The 20304-nt window shown below is 44.5% G+C and overlaps 1 protein-coding gene across 3 annotated transcripts in view; it reads left to right on the top strand.

Moving 5' to 3' along the window:
- The first annotated feature begins 19271 nt into the window (after positions 1-19271).
- Positions 19272-20304, top strand: part of MLLT6 (MLLT6, PHD finger containing) — a 72321-nt gene continuing 71288 nt past the window's right edge. For all 3 annotated transcript variants that reach the window (XM_032791346.2, XM_032791347.2, XM_032791345.2), the window contains exon 1: positions 19272-19686. In XM_032791346.2, coding sequence (XP_032647237.1) covers positions 19578-19686 — 109 coding nt within the window. In that variant the 5' untranslated portion in view covers positions 19272-19577. The remainder of the gene's footprint in view (positions 19687-20304) is intronic.

The following is a 20304-nucleotide window of genomic DNA, read 5'->3' as shown; positions in this document are numbered from 1 at the left end:
GAAAGGAAGAGGGATCGGAGACAGCCACGGGAATATTGTCCAGAGAGAGTGGCGAGACAGAGGATGACCATAGGCACCTCGGCATGCAATAGCCTCCCTAGCAATCTGCAGAGCTCGGCGCTCTGGGGGCTGTGGCTAGTAACACGTGCTGGGGGGGGGCTCTGTGCCCCCCTGACTATCCGCTGGGTACTGGAATAAGTCATGCATCCGACGAAGTGGGTATTCACCCATGAAAACTCATGCTCCAAAACGTCTGTTAGTCTATAAGGTGCCACAGGATTCTCTGCTGCTTTTACAGATCCAGACTAACACGGCTACCCCTCTGATACTTGGAATAAGGTGAATCCTCAAAACGGCAGAAGGGCAGCGGTGCATTGGGTCAGTCAGCCCCGCCCCATCACAACCCCCTCCCCGCCCCTCTATTCCAGCATCCCCATCCCAACGTGCCCCCCGCCAGGCCAGCACCTCCAATTTTAACCCTCCTGTCCCATCCCCCTCAGTTCAGTCCCCGTCCCTTATGCCCAGTGGTGCTGTTGTACAGTTTGTGGGGTGGGGGCTGAAAAATACTGAACCGAACTGTAAACTCTGTATAGGCTGGAAACCCCTTCAAGCCCCTCGCCTCCCTGTCCCCAGGCGGGTGCTTTTCTGGTTGCCTTTGTCCCAGCGGAGTGTTTAACCACCTCGTTCCTTGCCTTCCCCCCAACCACATTTCTCCTGCTCAGCAGAAGCCGGAATTTCTCGCAGCCCCCTGGTCCGAGCCCGTTAGCAGGAGCTCTGTCCTTTTGGAGAGCAGCAGCGTTCACATCCCAGAGGGCCCGGCGCTGCATCCCAGGGATTCCTGCTACTCCGGGGGTAGGACCTCTTTTCTGGCTGCATCCCAGAAAGGACTGAGGCGGGGGGGTGGAGTGTCATCCGCCGGTGGTATCAAAAGCCAGGCACATTCCGGGGGAGTCTCACCCCGCGGCTGCCGCCTGCCTTTGTTTATAATGAAACCCAAACCTCCAACTTCGCTTTTATATCAAATACAGACACACTTCCAGGGGCAGAGAGACTTCTTTTTAATGTTAACCTCCTTTTCCACTGCAAAGGAGAGATATGTGGTGGGGGGCAGCTCTGAGAGGGGGAGAGTAAAGGATGGAGAGGGAGCAGAGTAAAGGATAGATAGATAGATAGATAGATAGATATGTATGGGGATACATAGATGCAAAGGCGAGGAAGCAGTGGAAAGGACATAGAGTTAGATGCTGTAGATGTAAAAGAGAGGGCAGGATACAGGGTGGACACAGAAAACGGATTAAAGAAAATCTGTCTCATTTCCCGCATACTCAGCACTCAGTCTCCGTTCAGACCAGGCACATCTGTTATTTACATTTCTGGAAGAGTTCATATCACTTAATAAACTGCTTCTCCCCACCCCACCCGTCCACTCCCACCTAAGCTGCGGGTTTCCCTCCCCTCTGCACTACCTGCTTGGGACACATGGTCTATGCCAGGGACCCCCCTTCCCCAGGGCCAGGACCCCTAATGCGCCAGGAGAGGTGAGAGCGGCGGACCACTCCTGCACTTGGGCTGAGCCCCACGAGCGTTTCCTTGGGCGCAGGCACCAGGTGTCCAGGGGCAAAGCGCACTCTGGGGTCCCTGGGGTGGACGGGGTTCAAAGTACAGGGGCCACGCAAAACGGGCCCCTGCAGAGGCTGCTTAGGTCCTGGGGTCGATTTAAGAGCGTCAAGGGGAACCCCAGTTCTGCCGTGCTCCGGGGGATCGTCCTGGCTCTCATCCGGACTCTGCACATCCTCAGCATCCCTCAAGCACTCCGCCTCCGGGGGCTGCCCGGCTCCCGCACCTCCAACCCGGGAGATTTGGGCTTTCCCGACTAGCTCATCTCCAGCGGAAGAGTCGCCGCTACATGTGTCATGCACCTAACTCCCCCTTGCCCCCAGCCTTCCCCCTCCTCGGACCGGCGTAGGGTCCCAGTCCCATTCCGCACAGACCGACAGCCGCTCGGAGCCATTTTCCTGCACCCCCACCCTTAATCTCCCCCCCCCCCAGCATTGCAATCAATGGCAAAAACTCCAACTGGCTTCACTAGCGGCTGCATTTCACCCCGGGCTGAGCTGTGAGCACGTTACTTCCCCCACCCCGCTGAGAACCCACAGCCACACGCCCCAGTGGGATGGGGAAGAAATGTGGGATGTTGGCGCCCCCTGCAGGTATCACACCGCGCGCCTCACAAGAGACGGGAGCATGTCAAGCAGAAAGGGATTTTCTCAGCGTTGCCCAGCAGAGGGCATCTTCCCCCATGAAACACACGTACAAAATGGGCTACTTTCATTATCACTACAGACAGTTCTTTTTCTCTCCTGTTGATAATAGCTCACCTTCATTGATCACTCTCCTTATAGCGTGTATGGTAACCCCCATTGTTTCATGTTCTCTGTGTACATATATAGCTTCCTACTGTATTTTCCACTGCATGCATCTGATGAAGTGGGTCTGTAGCCCACGAAAGCTTATGCTCAAATAAATTTGTTAGTCTTTAAGGTGCCACAAGTCCCCCTGTTCTTTTTGCGGATACAGACTAATACAGCTGCTACTCTGAAACACTTACAAGAGATTTTTATTCATGCAGGGGGCTTTCAGTGAGTAATGACCCAGAAGGCAGCAATCTCCCCTGGATGCTGCCCTGCTGATACCTGGTTGGAGAATCCTGAGTTCTCTCTCTCTCTCCTCTCTCCCCTGTGCACACCCTTCCATCCATCTGCAAAGTATCTATCTACGCATCCATCCCAAGGCACATCATCTATCCAGCCTTATGGCTATGCACATCCATTTGTCTACGAGTCTGTCTGGCTATGAATCTGTCTACCCATCTTTTAGAGACAAGCCTGAAAAGCAGTATTCAGATCCAGATCTGAACTTAAAATACAAGGGGATTACAAGTGAGCACATTTTAGAGGGAAGAGCATATGGCCCCAGAATCCTGATCCAAAGCAGCAAGTCACTTGTCTACCATGGGAACGTTATACCAATATGAGCCAGGGTGTGAATTTAGACAGATATAAGTGTACCAGTCTAACTCCACACGTAGACACTCTTATTCTGGTATCAAAGGCCCTCTTATTAGTTACATTATGTCACTTTGGAGGAAGTTTAAACTAAAATGAAAAAAAGATTCTCATTCCATGCTGGGAGCTATACCACTATATCCATTTAACTATACTGAGATAGTATTTATTATTATTTGTTTCAGAGTAGCAGCCATGTAAGTCTGTATCCATGAAAAGAACAGGCAGACTTGTGGCACTTTAGAGACTAACCAATTTATTTGAGCATAAGTTTTTGTACAAATACTTATTTGTATTGTTGTAGCACCTAGGAGTCCTAGACATGGACCAGGACCTTGCAGTGCTAGGTGCAGTACAAAGACAGAACAAAAAGATAGTTCCCCCCCCAAAAAAACATTTCAAATCTAAGTATAAGGTAAGTGGCAACAGACAGGTACAGATAGACAGACTGGGGAGTATAAGGAAAAACAGAGACACTATTAAATCAGCTTGACAGTCTGTAGTCTCAGCATACTAGGGGCCTAATGGCTGTCAATTTTTCACAGGTATAAGTGGTAAAACCTCGCCATGTAGACAAGCCCTTATTTTTTGAGACAAATGTCTGGAATCAGGAATTCTGGTTCTGATCCAATGGCACCCCAAGCTTCTTTAGAACATTATAATATTAAATACAGATTAAATGACTAAATAATAATTATAGAAGACTAAAAATAACTCCAATGATAAAACATCAAATGAAATGTTGCCTTGTGTCAAAAGCACTTCTGATGTAAAATTTTTAGAGCTTGCTTTATAGGAGGCTAATTCCATAGTACTGCTTAAGTCATTCAGGGTCACAAGTGCAGTCACAGATAGTACCTCTGAAGCTCCCTGCAAGACTAAGGCACCAATAGCCCCATCCCCTGAGACATAAGAGAGCATGAAGCTGGAAGGCCAGAAAAGTAGCTAAAAAACAGACTAGTGAGGGCCTTAAAAATTAAACTTACTCAGTGCTCAGGCAGGCAGGAAGGAAATGAGCACATCCTTTCTGCCCATTCCTGAAGAGGAATTGAAAGAGAAACAAGCATTGGAGGTTTCAGTAGGGCAGGTTTTAGGTTATGTCAAGGGGGTGGCATAATCAACATGTTCCCACTCTCAATGCTTGATGCAGAACATGCTTGCCATCCTGAACTGGGTTCAAAAGACCCTTCTATGGGTATCAGTGTTGTTCTGCAGTAGTTGAAATTCATAAGGCAAAGCAGTCAGGTAATTTGTTTATGTCCTGCATGGGGACTGGTGAGCTGTGAAAGTTGTAATGACACATAAACATGGGCCCCAAACCACAACCCTAGCTCAAAACACCCCTGAATTTTGGGGAGTTAATGGGAGTACGAGAGGCACAAGGACAGCATGGCTGGCCACCTGAAAGCGGGATGGAAAATATTATTTTAACAAAACTGCAGTAGACAGTGAATCTAGTGATTTGTGCAGGGCACTGGAAGTGAAGACTTCTAGAACCTGTTGCAACTATAACCTATAAGCAGCTCCTAATGATTTCAATTTCTTGAAATAAAAGAAAACAGGAGCCCATGGGGGGGAGGGAAAAAGATCCTACCTCGGTCTATCATTCTGGACTGACAGGGACTGGAAGCCATGCACGCTCAGTCTTAGTGTCATTTCTCAGTGAGATACTATATGGTCTTTTGTAGCTTCCTGTGGGGATCTACGAGCATCTCATGACTCTTCAGCTCAAGCTTAGCAACAACCTCTATGCCATAGTCATCAGTGCATCCGCCCCAACACTCGATGAGGAAAACAATCAGGAGCAGTTTTACACTGCATTAGGTTAGCTGAAAATAGAGGAGCACGTTCCTCACATTACTTTTCCACTGTTGCTGAAGGAATGTTCAGTGATCACGAATGGGTGGGAGGAGGCAAGCTGTCTATTTAGATGTGGTCCACATGCTATGAAAATGTCAGACAGCCCCTGCATTAATATACCTTAAATGGTATGAAGATGCAGAGGTTTGCCAGGTGCAAAGCTCAGGAATACAGGAACAAATTTGGAACATACATTTGTAGGCCCAAATCTTGATCCCTGACATGAATGGCAGTTTTGATGTCAATGAAATGAGCAGATGGCCTTTAATAGGCTCTGAGTCTCTGTAGCCCTGAACCTTGTGAAATCATTGGCACCAGTACAATGTGAGTGGAAAGAGCATGCAAAACACTACCCAGATCAGAATGGTAGCATATTCATCCCTTTTGCACTGATGTAGATGACTTTACAGGGTCTACAACAACGAGGAATCAGGCCAACTGGGTCTGTTTCTCCTCTCACTTACCCCAGTTTTACACTGTTGTGACTCGGCTGACTTCAGTGGAGTTACTCCTGATTTACAGAGGTGTAACTAGGAGCAAAATCAGACACAGAAACACCTCCCATAGAAACACCCACAAACGTTAATGCTATTTTCAATCAGGCATGAGCAAGAAGTACTGAATGCCTCTTGCATCCTGAGGTGCAAACGGAAAGAGCCCTGGTTTGCAATAATTACGAGCTTGCTCCTATTGCTATTGAAATCGACTGCAGAACTTCTTAGGATAAGACCCTGGAAATGTGGCATATCATGGGCCCAGACTGTCAGATGGAGCATTGCACCAGGTCTGCGGCTGATCAAATGTTCTCAGTTTGGTGACTTTCTTTGTCTTTTTGCGTGTTAGTTTGCTAATATTTGCCATCCCCAAAGCCACCTTTAGGGCATTCTTGAACTTCTCCTTTACTAACTAGAATGATCTTTCAATTAATCCATGTGAATATGTTCAAATCAGGAATTACATTAGATCCTAGTGTTATCCTCATCCCCCTATGGGCTGGTCTACACACAAAAAATGTACCACTGTATAGCTTCTTCCTGTACAGAAAGTTATACCAGTATAACTGCATCCACATTAGAGGTTGTTCTAGTAAAACTGTGTCTGTTAAACAATCACACCCCTAAACGGACACATTTACAGTGATACAACAACTGTGCATTTAACAGGCCTAATTTTCAATTCCCAGTCATCTAAGTAGTTTTCCAGACCCAAAGTTAAGTAGCAAAAGACAAACTTTGGGCTTGGTTGGCTGTATTAGAAAACTTGCACCAGTCTAAGTAAATGGATTTAGTCACACACCAGTGCAAATCTCTAATGTAGACATACTTGGGAAGAATACGCCACACTCTAAGGAAGGTCCAGCCAGCCCTGCTCCTTGAAAGGAAAAACCAATAGGTGTTTGTCTGATTGCCGGGTAAACGTTCAAAGACTAAAAGAAAGTGCATTGTCAGAAAGTTGTAATCCTGACTAACGCAACAGGAAACCATGCTCCATGCCAAAGTTGTTAATTAACTTCTAGAACTCATTGCCTCAGGAAATCAACTGATCCAGATCTATGGAGATACTGGAAAAGAATCAGATCTTTATTACAGAACACTGTGGTTCTATAGTTAGAGTTGAGTTTTTCACAGAAAGCAGGGACTCGACCTCTTTGTTATGTATGAAAAATACACAGCATCCTCCCCAAAAATTGCAGAATTTGTTCTTTGGTAGGCAGTGCTGCCTCCTGGACACAGCATTGAACTGGATCTCAGGAGACCTGGGTTCCAGTCTCAGCTCAGCCACTGGCCTGCTTGGTGATAATAGACAAACTGATTCCCCTCTCTGTGCCTCAGTTTCCTCATCTGTAAAATGGGGATGATACTCAAATCTTTTGAAAAGCGCTTTGAGATCTACTGATGAAAAATGCTACATAAGAACTAGGAGTTCTTCTTGTTGTTGTTAATTATTAATTATTATTATAGTACAGAATACAATTCCTGAGAATTTACAAGTAAACATGTTAATTAGTTTAGGAATTAAATGGATCATTTTAGAAATTTTGCACCCAATACCAGGCTTTTTCTTTTGTTCTTAACCTAACGGAATATTGCAAACCCTTCAGACTCCTTGTAGTTAAAAGTAACTGCAATCCTCTACACGTGAATAAGAAAACATGTGCAACTTACCTAGGTGAAGAAGTTACAAAGGTTATGATTATCTGCCCTCATTTTCCAGGGCAAAAACTGACTAGCTACAAAAAACATGCAATAATCCCCTTCCTCCACACCATTACAGACGATATCAAGCACTTAGTTCAATGCATTAAGAATAATTTTTGCCTTTTTTTGAAGAATTGGGAATAGGCCCCTGGTGGGGACAGTGTTAATCTAGACTAGAGGTCCCCAAACTGTGGGGTATGCACCCCTAGCAGTGTGTGGAAGAAGACTGGGGGGGCACACGGTGGGGCCCAGGCCAGCCCCTACAGGGGGCAGGGAGAGAGTACCACCCAGCCCTGCTCTGTCCCCAATCTAGCTTCAACCCCACCCACAGCTCCACTTCACCCTCTGATCCACCTCCAGGCCACCTCCAGCTCTAACTTCAGCTCCTCCTCCATCCCCAATTCTGCTCCAGCTCCGCCTTCAGCCCAAGCTCCTCTGCTGAGCCTACTGTGCAGTAATTGGGGGTGGGGGAAGACAGAGTCCATTACTGGTAAAGGGGAGCGCAACAGGAAAAATTTGGGCACCACTGATCTAGATTAACTGAACAGCTGGGATGCTCCAGTATGGAAATCCCTTTATTTCCCCTTGATAAGGTTTGATGGCACAAAGGAGCGCTGATTAGAACAGTGGTCCCCAACCTTTTCAGGGTGGTGGGCGCCAGACAATGAGCCACCAAGGACCATGGCCGGTGAAGAAGCATCCGCCAAAATGCCGCTGAGAAGCGGCAACGTCAAGAGGGGTCACCGCTGAAATGCCACCGAAGATCAGTGGCATTTTGGCAGTGACGCCTCTTGATGATGCCGCTTTTCAGCAGCATTTCAGCAGATGCTTGTCCGGCAGCCAGTACGCGGGCGCACATAGATGCCATGGCGTCCATGGGCACTACATTGGGAACCACTGGATTAGAAGAAAGTGGAAGGAGAACCACATTGTGTTGCTTGGTAATTAAAGCATGGAAGTGGAGCCAGGATTCTGGGTTCATAGTTTCATAGATGCTAGGGCCAGAAGAGACCATAATGTTCATCTAGTCTGCCCTCCTGCTTAACACAGGCCACGGAATTTCACCAAGTGATTCTTGCACTAAGCGCATAACTTGTGGCTGAGACTCTTTCCCTGATTCTGCCACTAAGGCCTTGTCTACACAAAAAGTTATACCCCTTTAAATATACCAGTATAGTTAAATGGTGCAAACTCCTCCTCCACTCTCAAGGACTTGTCTACACTAACTACATAGGCTCTGCTGATACAGCTGTATCTGTGTAGGTATCCAGTCAGACCTCCATAGCCCAGGGTTGGTCTACACTGGGGATGTGGGGGTGATTGATCTAAGATACGCAACTTCAGCTCAATTTATGCAACCAAGGCCCTTTCCTCCTGGCATAATTGTGTCTACACTGGAAGATCTTCCATCAGAGCTATTTGGGGTAGGGTGTGTGGCTTTTTGAGTTGTTTTTTTTATCCCCTCGACTAACATAGTTATGCCTACAAAACTTTCTAGTGTAGACCAGGCCCCAGTGTGGACACAGTTATACTAGTCTAAAGGTGCTTATACTGGTATTCCATCTAGGGAAGGGAATAATAAAAGAGCTACTTGACTTCCCAGGGATTATGTGAGGTTTAATTGTGTAACGTGTGAGAGTCTGGATGAAATTGTATAAAATACCAAGTCTCATTAAAGGCGGTCTTGTAAATTTAAAACAAAACAGCGAACAAATGTCATGTTAATAGATTTATAATGTGTAGCCTCTATTTCTTGCATACCCAACAGTCCAAGATATTCAAAAGCGGCTAGTGATTTTGGATGTCCAATTTGAGGCACCTTAAAGGTGCTGGCGTTTCAGAGGGACTCAGCACTTTCTGAAACTCAGTCCCTTCTTTAAAGTGCTCAGCACTTTCTGAAAATCAGTCCCTTCTTTAAGGTATCTCATGAAGAGCCCCTACAAACTGGGGCACCGAAAATCATGAATTGCTTTTGAAAATCTTGGCAAATTTAGTATTAGATGTCCAGGGAAAGCAGGTTCAGGTGCAAAATATTCTGGACTGGAAGGATTCCAACACCCTGACTCAAATTAGATAGCATCTTTCTGAACAAGTAGCTCCATTGGCTTTACCAAGACTATTTCTGAAGTGTGCTGCAATTCTAAAAGAGTAACGGTGTCAGAATTTGACTGTCTGCCAGCTCCTAGGGGACAATCTATGATTCACCAGTGACTATAATCTGAGTAACAAGTTACAACCTCAGAATTTGTGATGAGTAACAGGGCGTGTAACAAGAACATCAAATCCTTTCTTTAATAGCACACCAGACGGACACATGGTTTAAAGAATAATATTAACAGCAATTTAGAAGTGCCAGTGCCCATGATAAGGCAACAGAATATCAGTAGAGGAAATAGTTGCTTCCTCTGATAAGATAATTAGCACATTTTTAGTAAACTTGCTGAGCATCTGAGAATTGTGCATGCAAATTTCTCAAGACACAACGGAAATTTTTTTTCTTTGTAACTCTTATTAAAAAACACAGCCCCATCATCTTTTCTAGCATGTCCAAAAAGATGCTTGCAGCTCAAAAAATCTCACAGTGGTCTGCAGGGGATTCCTGGTCTTTTTTCCTTTTATATTTAACTCCATCTCTACAGTTCTCATACACAGGGCATGCGGGGGGAGGTCAAAAATTAATCCTTATAACCCAAATTAATTCATGGTGTAATTGCGCTGAAATCAAGCATATTGCATCATGCATGAATTTTACTTCATATGTTATATTTGCCTTCTTAAAAATATGTTGGTTGCAAGGGGGCAAAGTTGGGAGCATATTTTAACTTTCCTAGTTCAAGGCCCATTTTGATTTCCATGGCATGTGAAATGTTTGAGCTGATGTATGAATGGTCCTTATATAAAACAAGAGAGTGGTTTTTCTAAGGAGGGTTAGTAACCCTCTGGTGTTTAGGATAGATAGATCAGTATTCTAGGATCTAGGGATGGAGACAGACAAAATTAGGCTTTGAGCTATGGCATAGGTGTAGTGAGGAGAGAGAGAGAGAGATTTGACTACAGGTTTTGTGGGACTCTGTGAAGCAAAGCATATGGGTTCTCAGGCAGTCCTTGGTGACACAGGATATTTGAGACTAGGGTGACCAGATAGCAACTGTGAAAAAACGGATGTGAGTGGGGGGTAATAGATGCCTATATAAGAAAAAGTCCCAAAAAATGGGACTGTCTCTTTAAAAATGGGACATCGGGTCACCCTATTTGAGACAAGGTTGTAGGCTGGGTTTGGACGTATCTCATTTAGGAAGGCTGGTGGATTGAGGTGTTTGTCACTAGGAGGCACCAGGTTCTCTCTCCAGGTAGGGCCATCCCAGGGGTAGGTTTGTGCTGGGATGGATGCCCAAATATGAGGCTCTGTCTCCTTATATAAGGCATGTCTCTCGCCCCCACAAACATCTGCCTCTCTCCCTCATCACTCTCTGTCTTTTCCCCAATCACTCAGCAAAACAGTCACAGCCCTGCATCCTCCCCCAGACCCCAGCCATACACACTGCAGGATGTCGTTGCTTGAATCTCAGAGCTAGACGCTGGGAACCTATGAACCAAAAAAGCCACCGATCATTTCCTGTCAATATAGTCACTGAGGTTTCACAGGCTGGGCGGATTCTCAGAAACAGAGACCTAGGTGACGCCTTTTTTGCATCTCCTTCCTTTTCAGCCTGATAATGTCTTGGGTGGCTTTTTTTTTTTTTTTTTTTGCAAGAGGCTGGGAACTGATCTCAGGCACAGGGAGCAACAGCTGCAGCTTCTGCAAAGGAGATAGCACCCCCTGCGGGGGGGGGGGGAGGCGTCAGAGAATGTCGAGTTTCCGCTCAGCCCCACAATCCCCTTGTAGCTGTGGAAGGGAGGAGGTCAGTGGGAGAAAACAATTTTCTGTTTGCCAGATCTGCCCCAGCTCTTCTGAGCGAGCGAGCCTCACCTCCCAGTGGCAAGGCAAGGGACAGAGAAACCACAGAGAAAGAGAGACACACACACATCAAAGCTTCCCGGGGCCAAAACAACAGCTCAGAGGAAAAAAAAAAAAAGACCCAGGCTCAGAGGCAGATCTGCTACTAGGACTAATCACAGCTGTTCCAGAAGACACACTGATCTAGACTGGTGCAATTAGGGAAGTAGATGTGGGGAAATATTCCACCCAGCACTCATCCTCCTCTCCAGAGGAAGAAATAAACACATAGCCATGCATGTGTGCAGAACTGCCAAGTTTTGTGCGGCTCTCTGCGTGACAGGTTAGGTAATATTATATACTGAGTTGTTTTGAATATTCGCATAAAACTTCGGGGGGGGGGGGACAACTATGTGAATTTACTGCCCGCGAGTTGTCAGTTTGACAGCTCTACTGGATACAAAATGCAGTTTATCTACTATTTCCCAAGTAGATTGCCCTGCCAACATGCCTCAGACCTAATGTGTGTGATTTTCTGTAAAGATAACTGGGGGAGTTCAGTCTTCACAGCCGGTGCAGTTCTTGGCCTTTCTGTTGTGTCTGCCAATTTTTTATTAAATAAATAAATACTTTATCATCATCATCATTATTATTATTAATTATTATTATTATTAAGGCCCTATTTAATTTGCGATATTGCAGAAATTGTGGATCCTGCAATATTAGGCTTCCACCATAATTTTAATTTTAATTAGCTTACATTGCGCAGTCTGCAATTTTGGGGTTTGCAATACACACATTAGTCAGTAGAATCTCACTTATCCAAGCTGAGAGTGTCTAGGGCTTGGGCTGTCAGCCTCGCACATGGCAGGACTTTCACTGTCAGCCCCATACATTAAAGACTATAATATAGTTGCAACGAAATGTCTGGTTATCAAAAAAAAAAAAAAAGATCAGGTATAACTTAAGTGTTTATATTGTTCCAGAGAATTTTTCTTAAACAAATAGATCTTCTCTGGCTTTTTCAAATTGCCGCAATTAATAAAGGTCCATTATTACTTTTCTGTGATTTTCCGTGTCTTGTCCTCAACTCATCCACAATTACTTGACCATCATCCCGCAATTCAAGTAGAGCCTTAATTATTTCATATTATCATCGTACCTAGGAGCCGCAGTCATGGAGCAGGACCCTGTTGTGCTGTACAAACACACAACAAAAAAGATGCTGCCCCGAAGAGCTTACAATGTAAGTACAAGCACAATCTGATACAAAACATGGGGTGGGTGGGTGAGCGAGCAGGTGTAAGAGACAGAGATAGGAGAAGCATGGTTTCCACTACTACCATCCTAAAAAACACTTTCCCATTGCTTCTTGATATCTATTATTTGCTATCCAGTAGCACCAACAATGCGGTCCATGCGCATACACGCATTCATGCACATTCCTTGCTTGGAAAAGATTAGAATATAAGACCAAGCCACATCCAAATATACATTTTATTTCCTAGTATAAGTAATGGCCAAGATTTTCAAAAACAGCAAGTGGCTCTGGGTTGCCTCCATTTTTGTTTTTGTTTTGGGGGGCTGGTGGTGGTGTCCATAAATTAGTCTGATTTTCAGAGGATGGATTGTCAGTGGAAGTTTTGCTTCCATAGTAGCAGGATTAGGGGCTAGGGAACTCTTGAGTGCTCAGAACTTCTGAAAATTAATCCACTTATTTAGGTGCTTAAGTATGGACTTTTCAACATCTTGATCTATAAGGTCTCTGGACTTAGATCATGTCATACATTTTTCTGTTAATGGTCAGGTATTGATATATTTTGTCATGGAACAAATGAGGAAACAGCAAAACTATTTTCCAGTATGTGACCTTCAGAAGCCACATGTCCCCTGGTGGAGGAGGCAGGTGGGGAAGAGAAAGAGAGGTAAGTTGGTAATGGTCCATAAATGTATAACAGAGACAAGGTGGGTGAGGTAATATATTTTATTGAATCATCATCTGTTGGTGAAAGAGACAAACGTTCAAGCTCCACAGGACCCTTGTTCAGCTCTGGTGAAGCTCTGTGGAGCTCAAAGCTTGTCTCTTCATCAACAGAAGATGATCTAATAAAAGAGTTCAGAGTAGATGTTCAGAGTAAAAGATGTTACTTCACCCACCTTGTCTCTTGTGTATCCTGGGGCCAACATGGATAAAATGCTGCAAACAGAAATGTATAGGCAGTGTGTTACAAAAATGTGGGAGTCGAGGGTCATAAGGAAAAGGAAAATCAGTCTGACTGTAAAAGTCCATTGAAAGTACTCTCATCAGTAAAAGAGTAGTTTTATACCTCAACCAAACTTATTGCATTCCTGCATAAGGATGACACATGATATTCCTTGACTTTATTGTTTTAAATTAGACAGAACCAGGAAGACAAAACTGACCTACTGCTTATCTGAGTCAAGTGCTTAAAGAAAACTGAAGGCATTTAGGATATTTCAGTTGCTACCTTTTAAGTCATTAATGACATTAGAAGACAAGATAGGTGAGGCAATATCTTTTATTGGACCAACTTCTGTTGGTAAGAGAGACAAGGTTTCAAACTTATGCACAGCTCTTCTTCAGGTCAGATATTACCTCATCCACCTTGCCTCTCTAATCTCCTGAGACCAACATGGTGACAACAACACTGCAACTATTAATGACCTTGTTTAATGAATAATGTGTGCTTACCTAGTGCTGTTTATACAGCTCTTTCAAAGGGTTTTGCAAGAGGGAATCAGTGTTTTACAGACTGGGAAAATGAGGCAGTGGGAGATGAAAAGACTTGTCCAAGTCATTAGTACCCATCTATGGTGATTCATAGCTCCAAACACTTACCACTTGAGAATGCTACAAGCTTTGTGGATGATAGGAATGCAGGATTCAACCTATGCTCTGTCAAGCATGAAAGTAAACCTGCTAATTAGATATAAACACTGGTGCAGAGGTCTGTTTTAGTGTACAGTTCCCTCTTATTTTGCAGAATAAATGTTATTAATAAAAAAAAAAAAGTAGGTGTTCCTAGAAAATCCGGCAGTGTTGGTAACGCGTTTCCTGTCTGGGACAGGAGAAGGACAGAGACGTAAGAAAGAATTGTTTCTTGGTGGATGGAGTTGATGAAAAGCAGAGGAAAAGTTCTTGTTTTTCTCCTTTTAAAGCACCACACTACAAAGATAGCAGAAGCTCCTATTCAAACAGAGACTTGACTTTGCTAATTGCTGTCTGGGGCCCAACTTCCCCCCTGCAGGATACTAGAACCTCATGTGGATTTCAGTGGGGAAAATTGTGTTCTGTGACCCTATGTGGAGTGGAACAGGTTAAAACCTACGGCTCATTACATTGGAGAACTCACCATATTGGAGGATGGGTATCTCCATTTTCCCATTTTGTGGGTCAGGGTGGGATATGACACTCCAGCCCTGCCCCTCTGCTAACGTTCCTACCTTGCTTTGGGGGGTGCACACAATTTATTACCAAGGAACAAAACTGTTTTTTGGGTGAGGGGAAATTACACCTTTTAGAAATACCTACATGTTCTCTAGCAGGTTTCTAAGCATCATCGACTTTAGGGCAGGAAACCGAAAGTTCAGCACTGCCGAGTTGGGACAATTTAAAGGGAGAGAGATTTTAAAAAAAAGAGTGTGGTTTTAAAAGTCTCACTGAAACAAAGAGCCAAGCAATGCTTAGTTATTTTTACAGTGCCATAGAGAGGGCCCTTCTGACATCAAGGCCTCACTGTGCTAAGCATTGTACAAATGCCCTCTAAGAGACAGCTCCTGCCCATAACAGGTACATGGAACCAGACAAGAAAGAAAAGCTGAAAAAGAAGTGAAGTGATTTGCCTAAGCTCACACAACAGGTCAGTGTCAGAGCTAGGGACTGAGCTTGGTTCTCCTGATTCCCAATAAAGTGTCGTGGCCAGGAGCCAACACTGCCTCTTTGCCTAAAAAGGATGCTCATGTTAATTCAAAGGAGGTCAACTTGAGAGGTCTGGGAGCTGGCAGTTTGGATCATCTTTCCTGAATGTGGGACATAATGAGATCCAAAACAAGAGATCTGAAGGAAATAATCATATGCAACACTTTAAAGGAAGTCAGATTAATCTCTTCAGTTTAAATAACACCTATACTCACTCCTTCATGCTAGTAACTATTTACAGTAACAAAAGAGAGGCAGATACCACCAGATCCTGTCAGGAAGGAAGTGACTTTGGGTCTAAAATGAAGAATAACATTTTTAAGGGAGGGATTGAGAATAGTAAAGAGTGTTCTGGAGCTGCAGAACATCCTCATGGCCCACACTGTGCGACTCTCATAGTGGCTGGTCCAGGCTGAGGGTAAGAGCCTCAGACTGCTACCAGCTAATGGAGTTACCCCTTTATTATTATCAGCAGCACCTAGGAGCCCTAGTTATGCACGAAAACCCCCATTGTGCTAGGTACTGTACAAACAGAACAGATAGATTGCCCCCACACCAAAAGCCTTCTTTAGCTCATGCTTTGAAGTGGTAGTTCCTAGATTCTGTCATGACTCAGGGTGATTACACTTCAATTTAAAATCCAAGGACTCCCTTCCTTCCCACCATCTGGGGAAGTAGGCAAAATCTCCAACAGAAGGAGCTACTTTGAAGATGCATTTTCACTAACCAGGGGCACAGATTTTCTTTCCCAAGTCCTGCCCTGTTTGGAATCAGATACATTACGATACATCCTTACCATTGGCTCTGAACTTGGAATGGCAATTTCATGGGCTAGTTTTACCAGCCTCCATTTTCCATAGTGGAATGGTGCAGGCAGCAGGTATTAGTGGCAAAACTAGATATAAGGAAGAGCTTTAGAAGACAAGGTGGAAGAAAAGACTAAGATCCCATGCAGCTATGTGAGTCTAATCATTACAACTCACCAAATACATGAAGCCCAATACATCCTTGCTCCAACACTTTGCAATGTCACATAGGACATTAGGTAAGCCTGACCTAAATTCAAGTATTTTTAAATCTAGACAAAGTTTCATGTTCTCTTGGAGCATTTGGTATAATTTACAATCATGCATAAGAAGCTTTGATTCTTGTGTAAGTTTTTTCCATTTTTATTTTATTTATTTATATTTTAAAATAAAGTAGCTGCAGTATGAGCAATCTGAAAAATGTTACTAATGTGCAGTTATATTCCAAATAGTGACTCTGAAACTACAGCCTTGTAAGGTGCCATGCTTATTGTATCTTTATGGCTTCCATGATGAAGTCATTCAGTTTACAAGCAAAATTATTTTCTTTGTAACTACTTTCAAACTCAAAGTACATTCTGCCAGTCAAGCTGGGATCATGACCACCAGTACAAATGATTCTGCAATTGGAACGTCGTTAAGAATTCTATTCATGATCCCTGAGCCAGAGTAGAATCTGGCTCCCTCTTCTTCAGAACTAACAGTAGCAACAACTCATTTTTGTAACTCACGTCAGCAGTTATGACTTAGCTATACTGCTCTCTTGTGCCTGTGTGTGCCATTTCTACCTAGCCCCTTTTCTAAGCACAACCACATTTTAAAAATCATAGGAAATAACAAATGCATAATATAAATGAAACATTTTCGGGCCTCAGTTTTTATGGCTGCAGTTTCTCCCTGATTTTGCTCAAGACACAGATATGCTCTTTCTTCCCTGGCCTATCCTTTCCTCACCACAGGGATTAGTTATGTAAATTGGAACTTAATCCCCTAAAGGCAAATTTGCAGTTCAAGTCCAAGTGCCTGTTTGCATGGCCAACTGGAACCAAAACCATGAAGAAACTGGGGATGTTTCGCATTTTACCCTATTTCCTTAAACTATAAAGGTCTCTGTCAAGTTATAAAGGCAACTGACCAGACTTTTTTCCCTTTTAAATAAATTCATAATACAATAGATAAAAGGGAAGGGGCAAGAAAAACCTTCCTAGAAAAGTGAGCTAAGGCTCAGTGAATTTCCAGCAACTTGGCAAACATATTGTCTGCTCCTGTGACTCTCAAAAGAATGTAATAAAAGGAAGACAGCAGCCCAGCAGGCAACTTCTAGGGAAGCCGTCTGCCTTCCAGCCCCTTGATGTAACGCTTGAACAAGTGCAATATAAAGGATGCTAAACTGGTGATTATTAGGGCTGTTGGAAAAGGTTTCCTCTCTGCTGTCTGATGTGAATATTTTTTAAAGGCACAGTATTAAGGGATAGATGGGTCTTTTACAGATCACCTCTTCTAAGGAGAATACTATGTTTGCACAGAAAAAGAAAGTTGACTGTTTAAAAGATATTCGTCCTGATTTATGGCATTGTATATCAGGAATATTTCTTGTGAAATCAATGGAGTGATAGAGGAATCAGGATCACTGTGCTGCATTTCAGACTGGCTATTTTTCTCAGCAATGTCAGCCATTCCCTGGACTGACTTCAGAACAATAGCTGACCTCCTAGCCATTCAAGTTTGCATAACAGGCTGCAAAAGTTTTTAGGTGTGTCTATCTTTGTGGGAGTTGAGATAAAGTTTGTTTTTTCCCCTTCTCTGAAGTTGCTGAACTTTCAAGATTATCTGTCCTTATGGCTCAGCAACCAACCAAAGACTAAATAACAAGCAAAGATCCTGTATGGTTCAGTGATTTCTTGGTTAAGCTTCTATCCAAGAGGCAGCATTTTCTTATTCTTTACATGATTTCTTTTAAAAACAAAACAACAAGAAGAGCAACAAGAGAGATTTACAGGAAGGGAAGTATGTTTAATGTCAACTATCCAACTTTAAAATCCTCTTTTTATTGAGGTTACCCTCTTCTGTTCCTCAGCCAACTCTGATCTCTTATGCAACATATACTACGAGTACAGGAATAGAACTGAGCAATTTAAAAGGACACCTACCTATTAGGCCCCTCCTAAACCAGTATAGGATTGTCCCTGCGCTCTACTTTTTTCTATTGCTTTGTCCAGGCTACTTTCTAGTGCTTTACTGTCTGGGACAGACAGTGTGGCCTTGTTCATGGGGCACTGGGTTGGGTGTTTTGAGACCTGGTTTTGACCTGATGTATGACTAGGGCAAGTTATTTCTGCTCTCAGTTTCTTCCCCACCCTTTGACTATGTAGACTGTCATATTTTATGGGCAGTTGGAGGTTGTATGTAACTCTGAAAAGTTCGTAACTCTGGACAAAAAGTTATGGTTGTTCTTTCAAAAGTTTACAACTGAACATTGAGTTTAACAGCTTTGAAACTTTACTATGCAGAGGAAAAATGCTGCTTTCCTTTTTTTTTTAGTAGTTTACGTTTAACACAGTTCTGTGATATAGACTATAGGCTAAGACTATAACAGCGTTTAAAAGAGGACTGAATACATTCATGATGGTTAAGTCCATACATCGCTATTAGTCAGGATGGGTAAGGAATGGTGTCCCTAGCCTCTGTTTGTCAGAGGATGGAGCTGGATGGCAGGAGAGAGATCACTTGATCATTACCTGTTAGGTTCACTCCCTCTGGGGCACCTGGCATTGGCCATTGTCGGTAGACAGATACTGGGCTGGATGGACCTTTGGTCTAACCCGGGTATGGCCGTTCTTATGTTCTTATGTACTGCATTTGTTTCTTCTTTTTTTTGTCTCTGCTGCTGCCTGATTATGTCCTTCTGGTTCCAAAAGAGAAGTGTGGTTGACTGGCGAGTTCCTAACTCTGGTGTTGGTAACTCCGATTAGTGTCATAATAATCTAACCCAGTGTACTGTAATAGTGCTCCTTACACTATGCTTTTCCAGCTACACTTTTAGTATTTAACATCAAGATACCCTTATGCAATGGATGTGAAACTCGAAGGGCCATTTTCCTCCCTGTTCCCATGGCAAGGTGCTTTTTCTAACAGCTGCCAGTGGGTTAACAAACACTTATTTTAGCTTTTGAGGATCCAATGCATGCCAGATGGTGGCGCTGGCGGTGCCCCTATCTGTCAAGAAGGAATTGTATAGATAATAGGATTTGGGGAATGGTCCTAGCTGATCACTCCGGAGATATCCAAACTGACTGAAGTGGGCAAGCATCCCAAGTTTTGCACACACGTACGGGGGCACATTTAGATTCCTGGTCAGTTTCCAAGGGGAAAGAAGCTAAAGGGAGGAAGGAGGGGAGGAGAAGAACAAAAAAGCTCCCTACCCATCAGGCTCCTGTCTTTGAACCTAAGATTTTACAGAGCTTCTACGTAGCCATGATTGCTGTATAGACTGGGGAGCTTGTATGTGTGTGCGTGTATGACTCTGTGTATGTGTGTGTGTGTGTGTGTGCGCCTATGTGTGTGGATGGGAATGTGCCACCCTCCAGCGCCTGCCTGAGCCCTTAGCCAGCCAGGAACAATGTGGGTTTGCGCTGGGGGTCCCAGAATCCTGTCCCCGCCTCTGCAAACCGTGTGAAAGGCAGATTTTGCAAGAAGGGGGCAACGCACGGAGGAGGAGGAGTGTGTCCGTAGCAGGAGGAGGGGTGGAAAAAAGGAAGCCCTCATGGAAGTATGAAGGAGATGGTGGGAGGGTGCTGTGTTTGTTCTGACGAGAGAGGATGGGCAGAGAACCCGCTGGTCTATTGCGATGGACACGGTTGCAACGTGGCTGTACATCAAGGTAAGGCAGGGAGGGGAAGACCCCTCTCCCCGGAGCTGGGCTGGGCTTGTGGGGAGTGGAAGGGGTGTGGGGAGAAGGGAGGGGGGAAAAACCCAGATCCCCGCCCCCCTCCTTTCCAGGCACAGAACAGTGATGGGAAGCTCTGAGCCATCCCCAGTGGGGGGAGGGGGGAGGAAGAAAAAAATGGGTGGGGGGGCTTTGTTTTATCCCTATTGTTCGAAATAACGGTATTATTGATGGGCCCTGCTGCGGTGTAGGGGACTATGCCCAGGTGGCGGAGCAGGGGGCAGGAGGAGAAGCGGTTTGGGGACCCTGGTCCGTGTCTACATTGGGGTGGGAGTGAAGGGGGTGGGTGGGATTTTTTTTGAGGGAGGGGCGCTAGGTGGGGAGTGGGTTCTTAGCCTCGGGTACTGTTTTTGGGGGGAGTTCACGAAAGGAGCAGCACTCAAACGGGAGGCTCCCGGATTGTTTACTGTTGGCTGTTGTTATGTTTAGGAGCAGGGTACACTCTGGGAGTCCTTAGCGGAGAGCAGTGACCTCTGGCTGCGTTTCCCCTGCTTCCTTCCGGAGGACTGTGTGTTTATTAGGGGGGACCGGGGGGGGGACACGTCTGTGGGG

Source organism: Chelonoidis abingdonii, chromosome 21 (genome assembly GCF_003597395.2).
Source record: "Chelonoidis abingdonii isolate Lonesome George chromosome 21, CheloAbing_2.0, whole genome shotgun sequence".
NCBI classification, from domain to species: Eukaryota; Metazoa; Chordata; order Testudines; family Testudinidae; genus Chelonoidis; species Chelonoidis abingdonii.
This window is presented reverse-complemented; position numbering and strand designations above follow the sequence as displayed.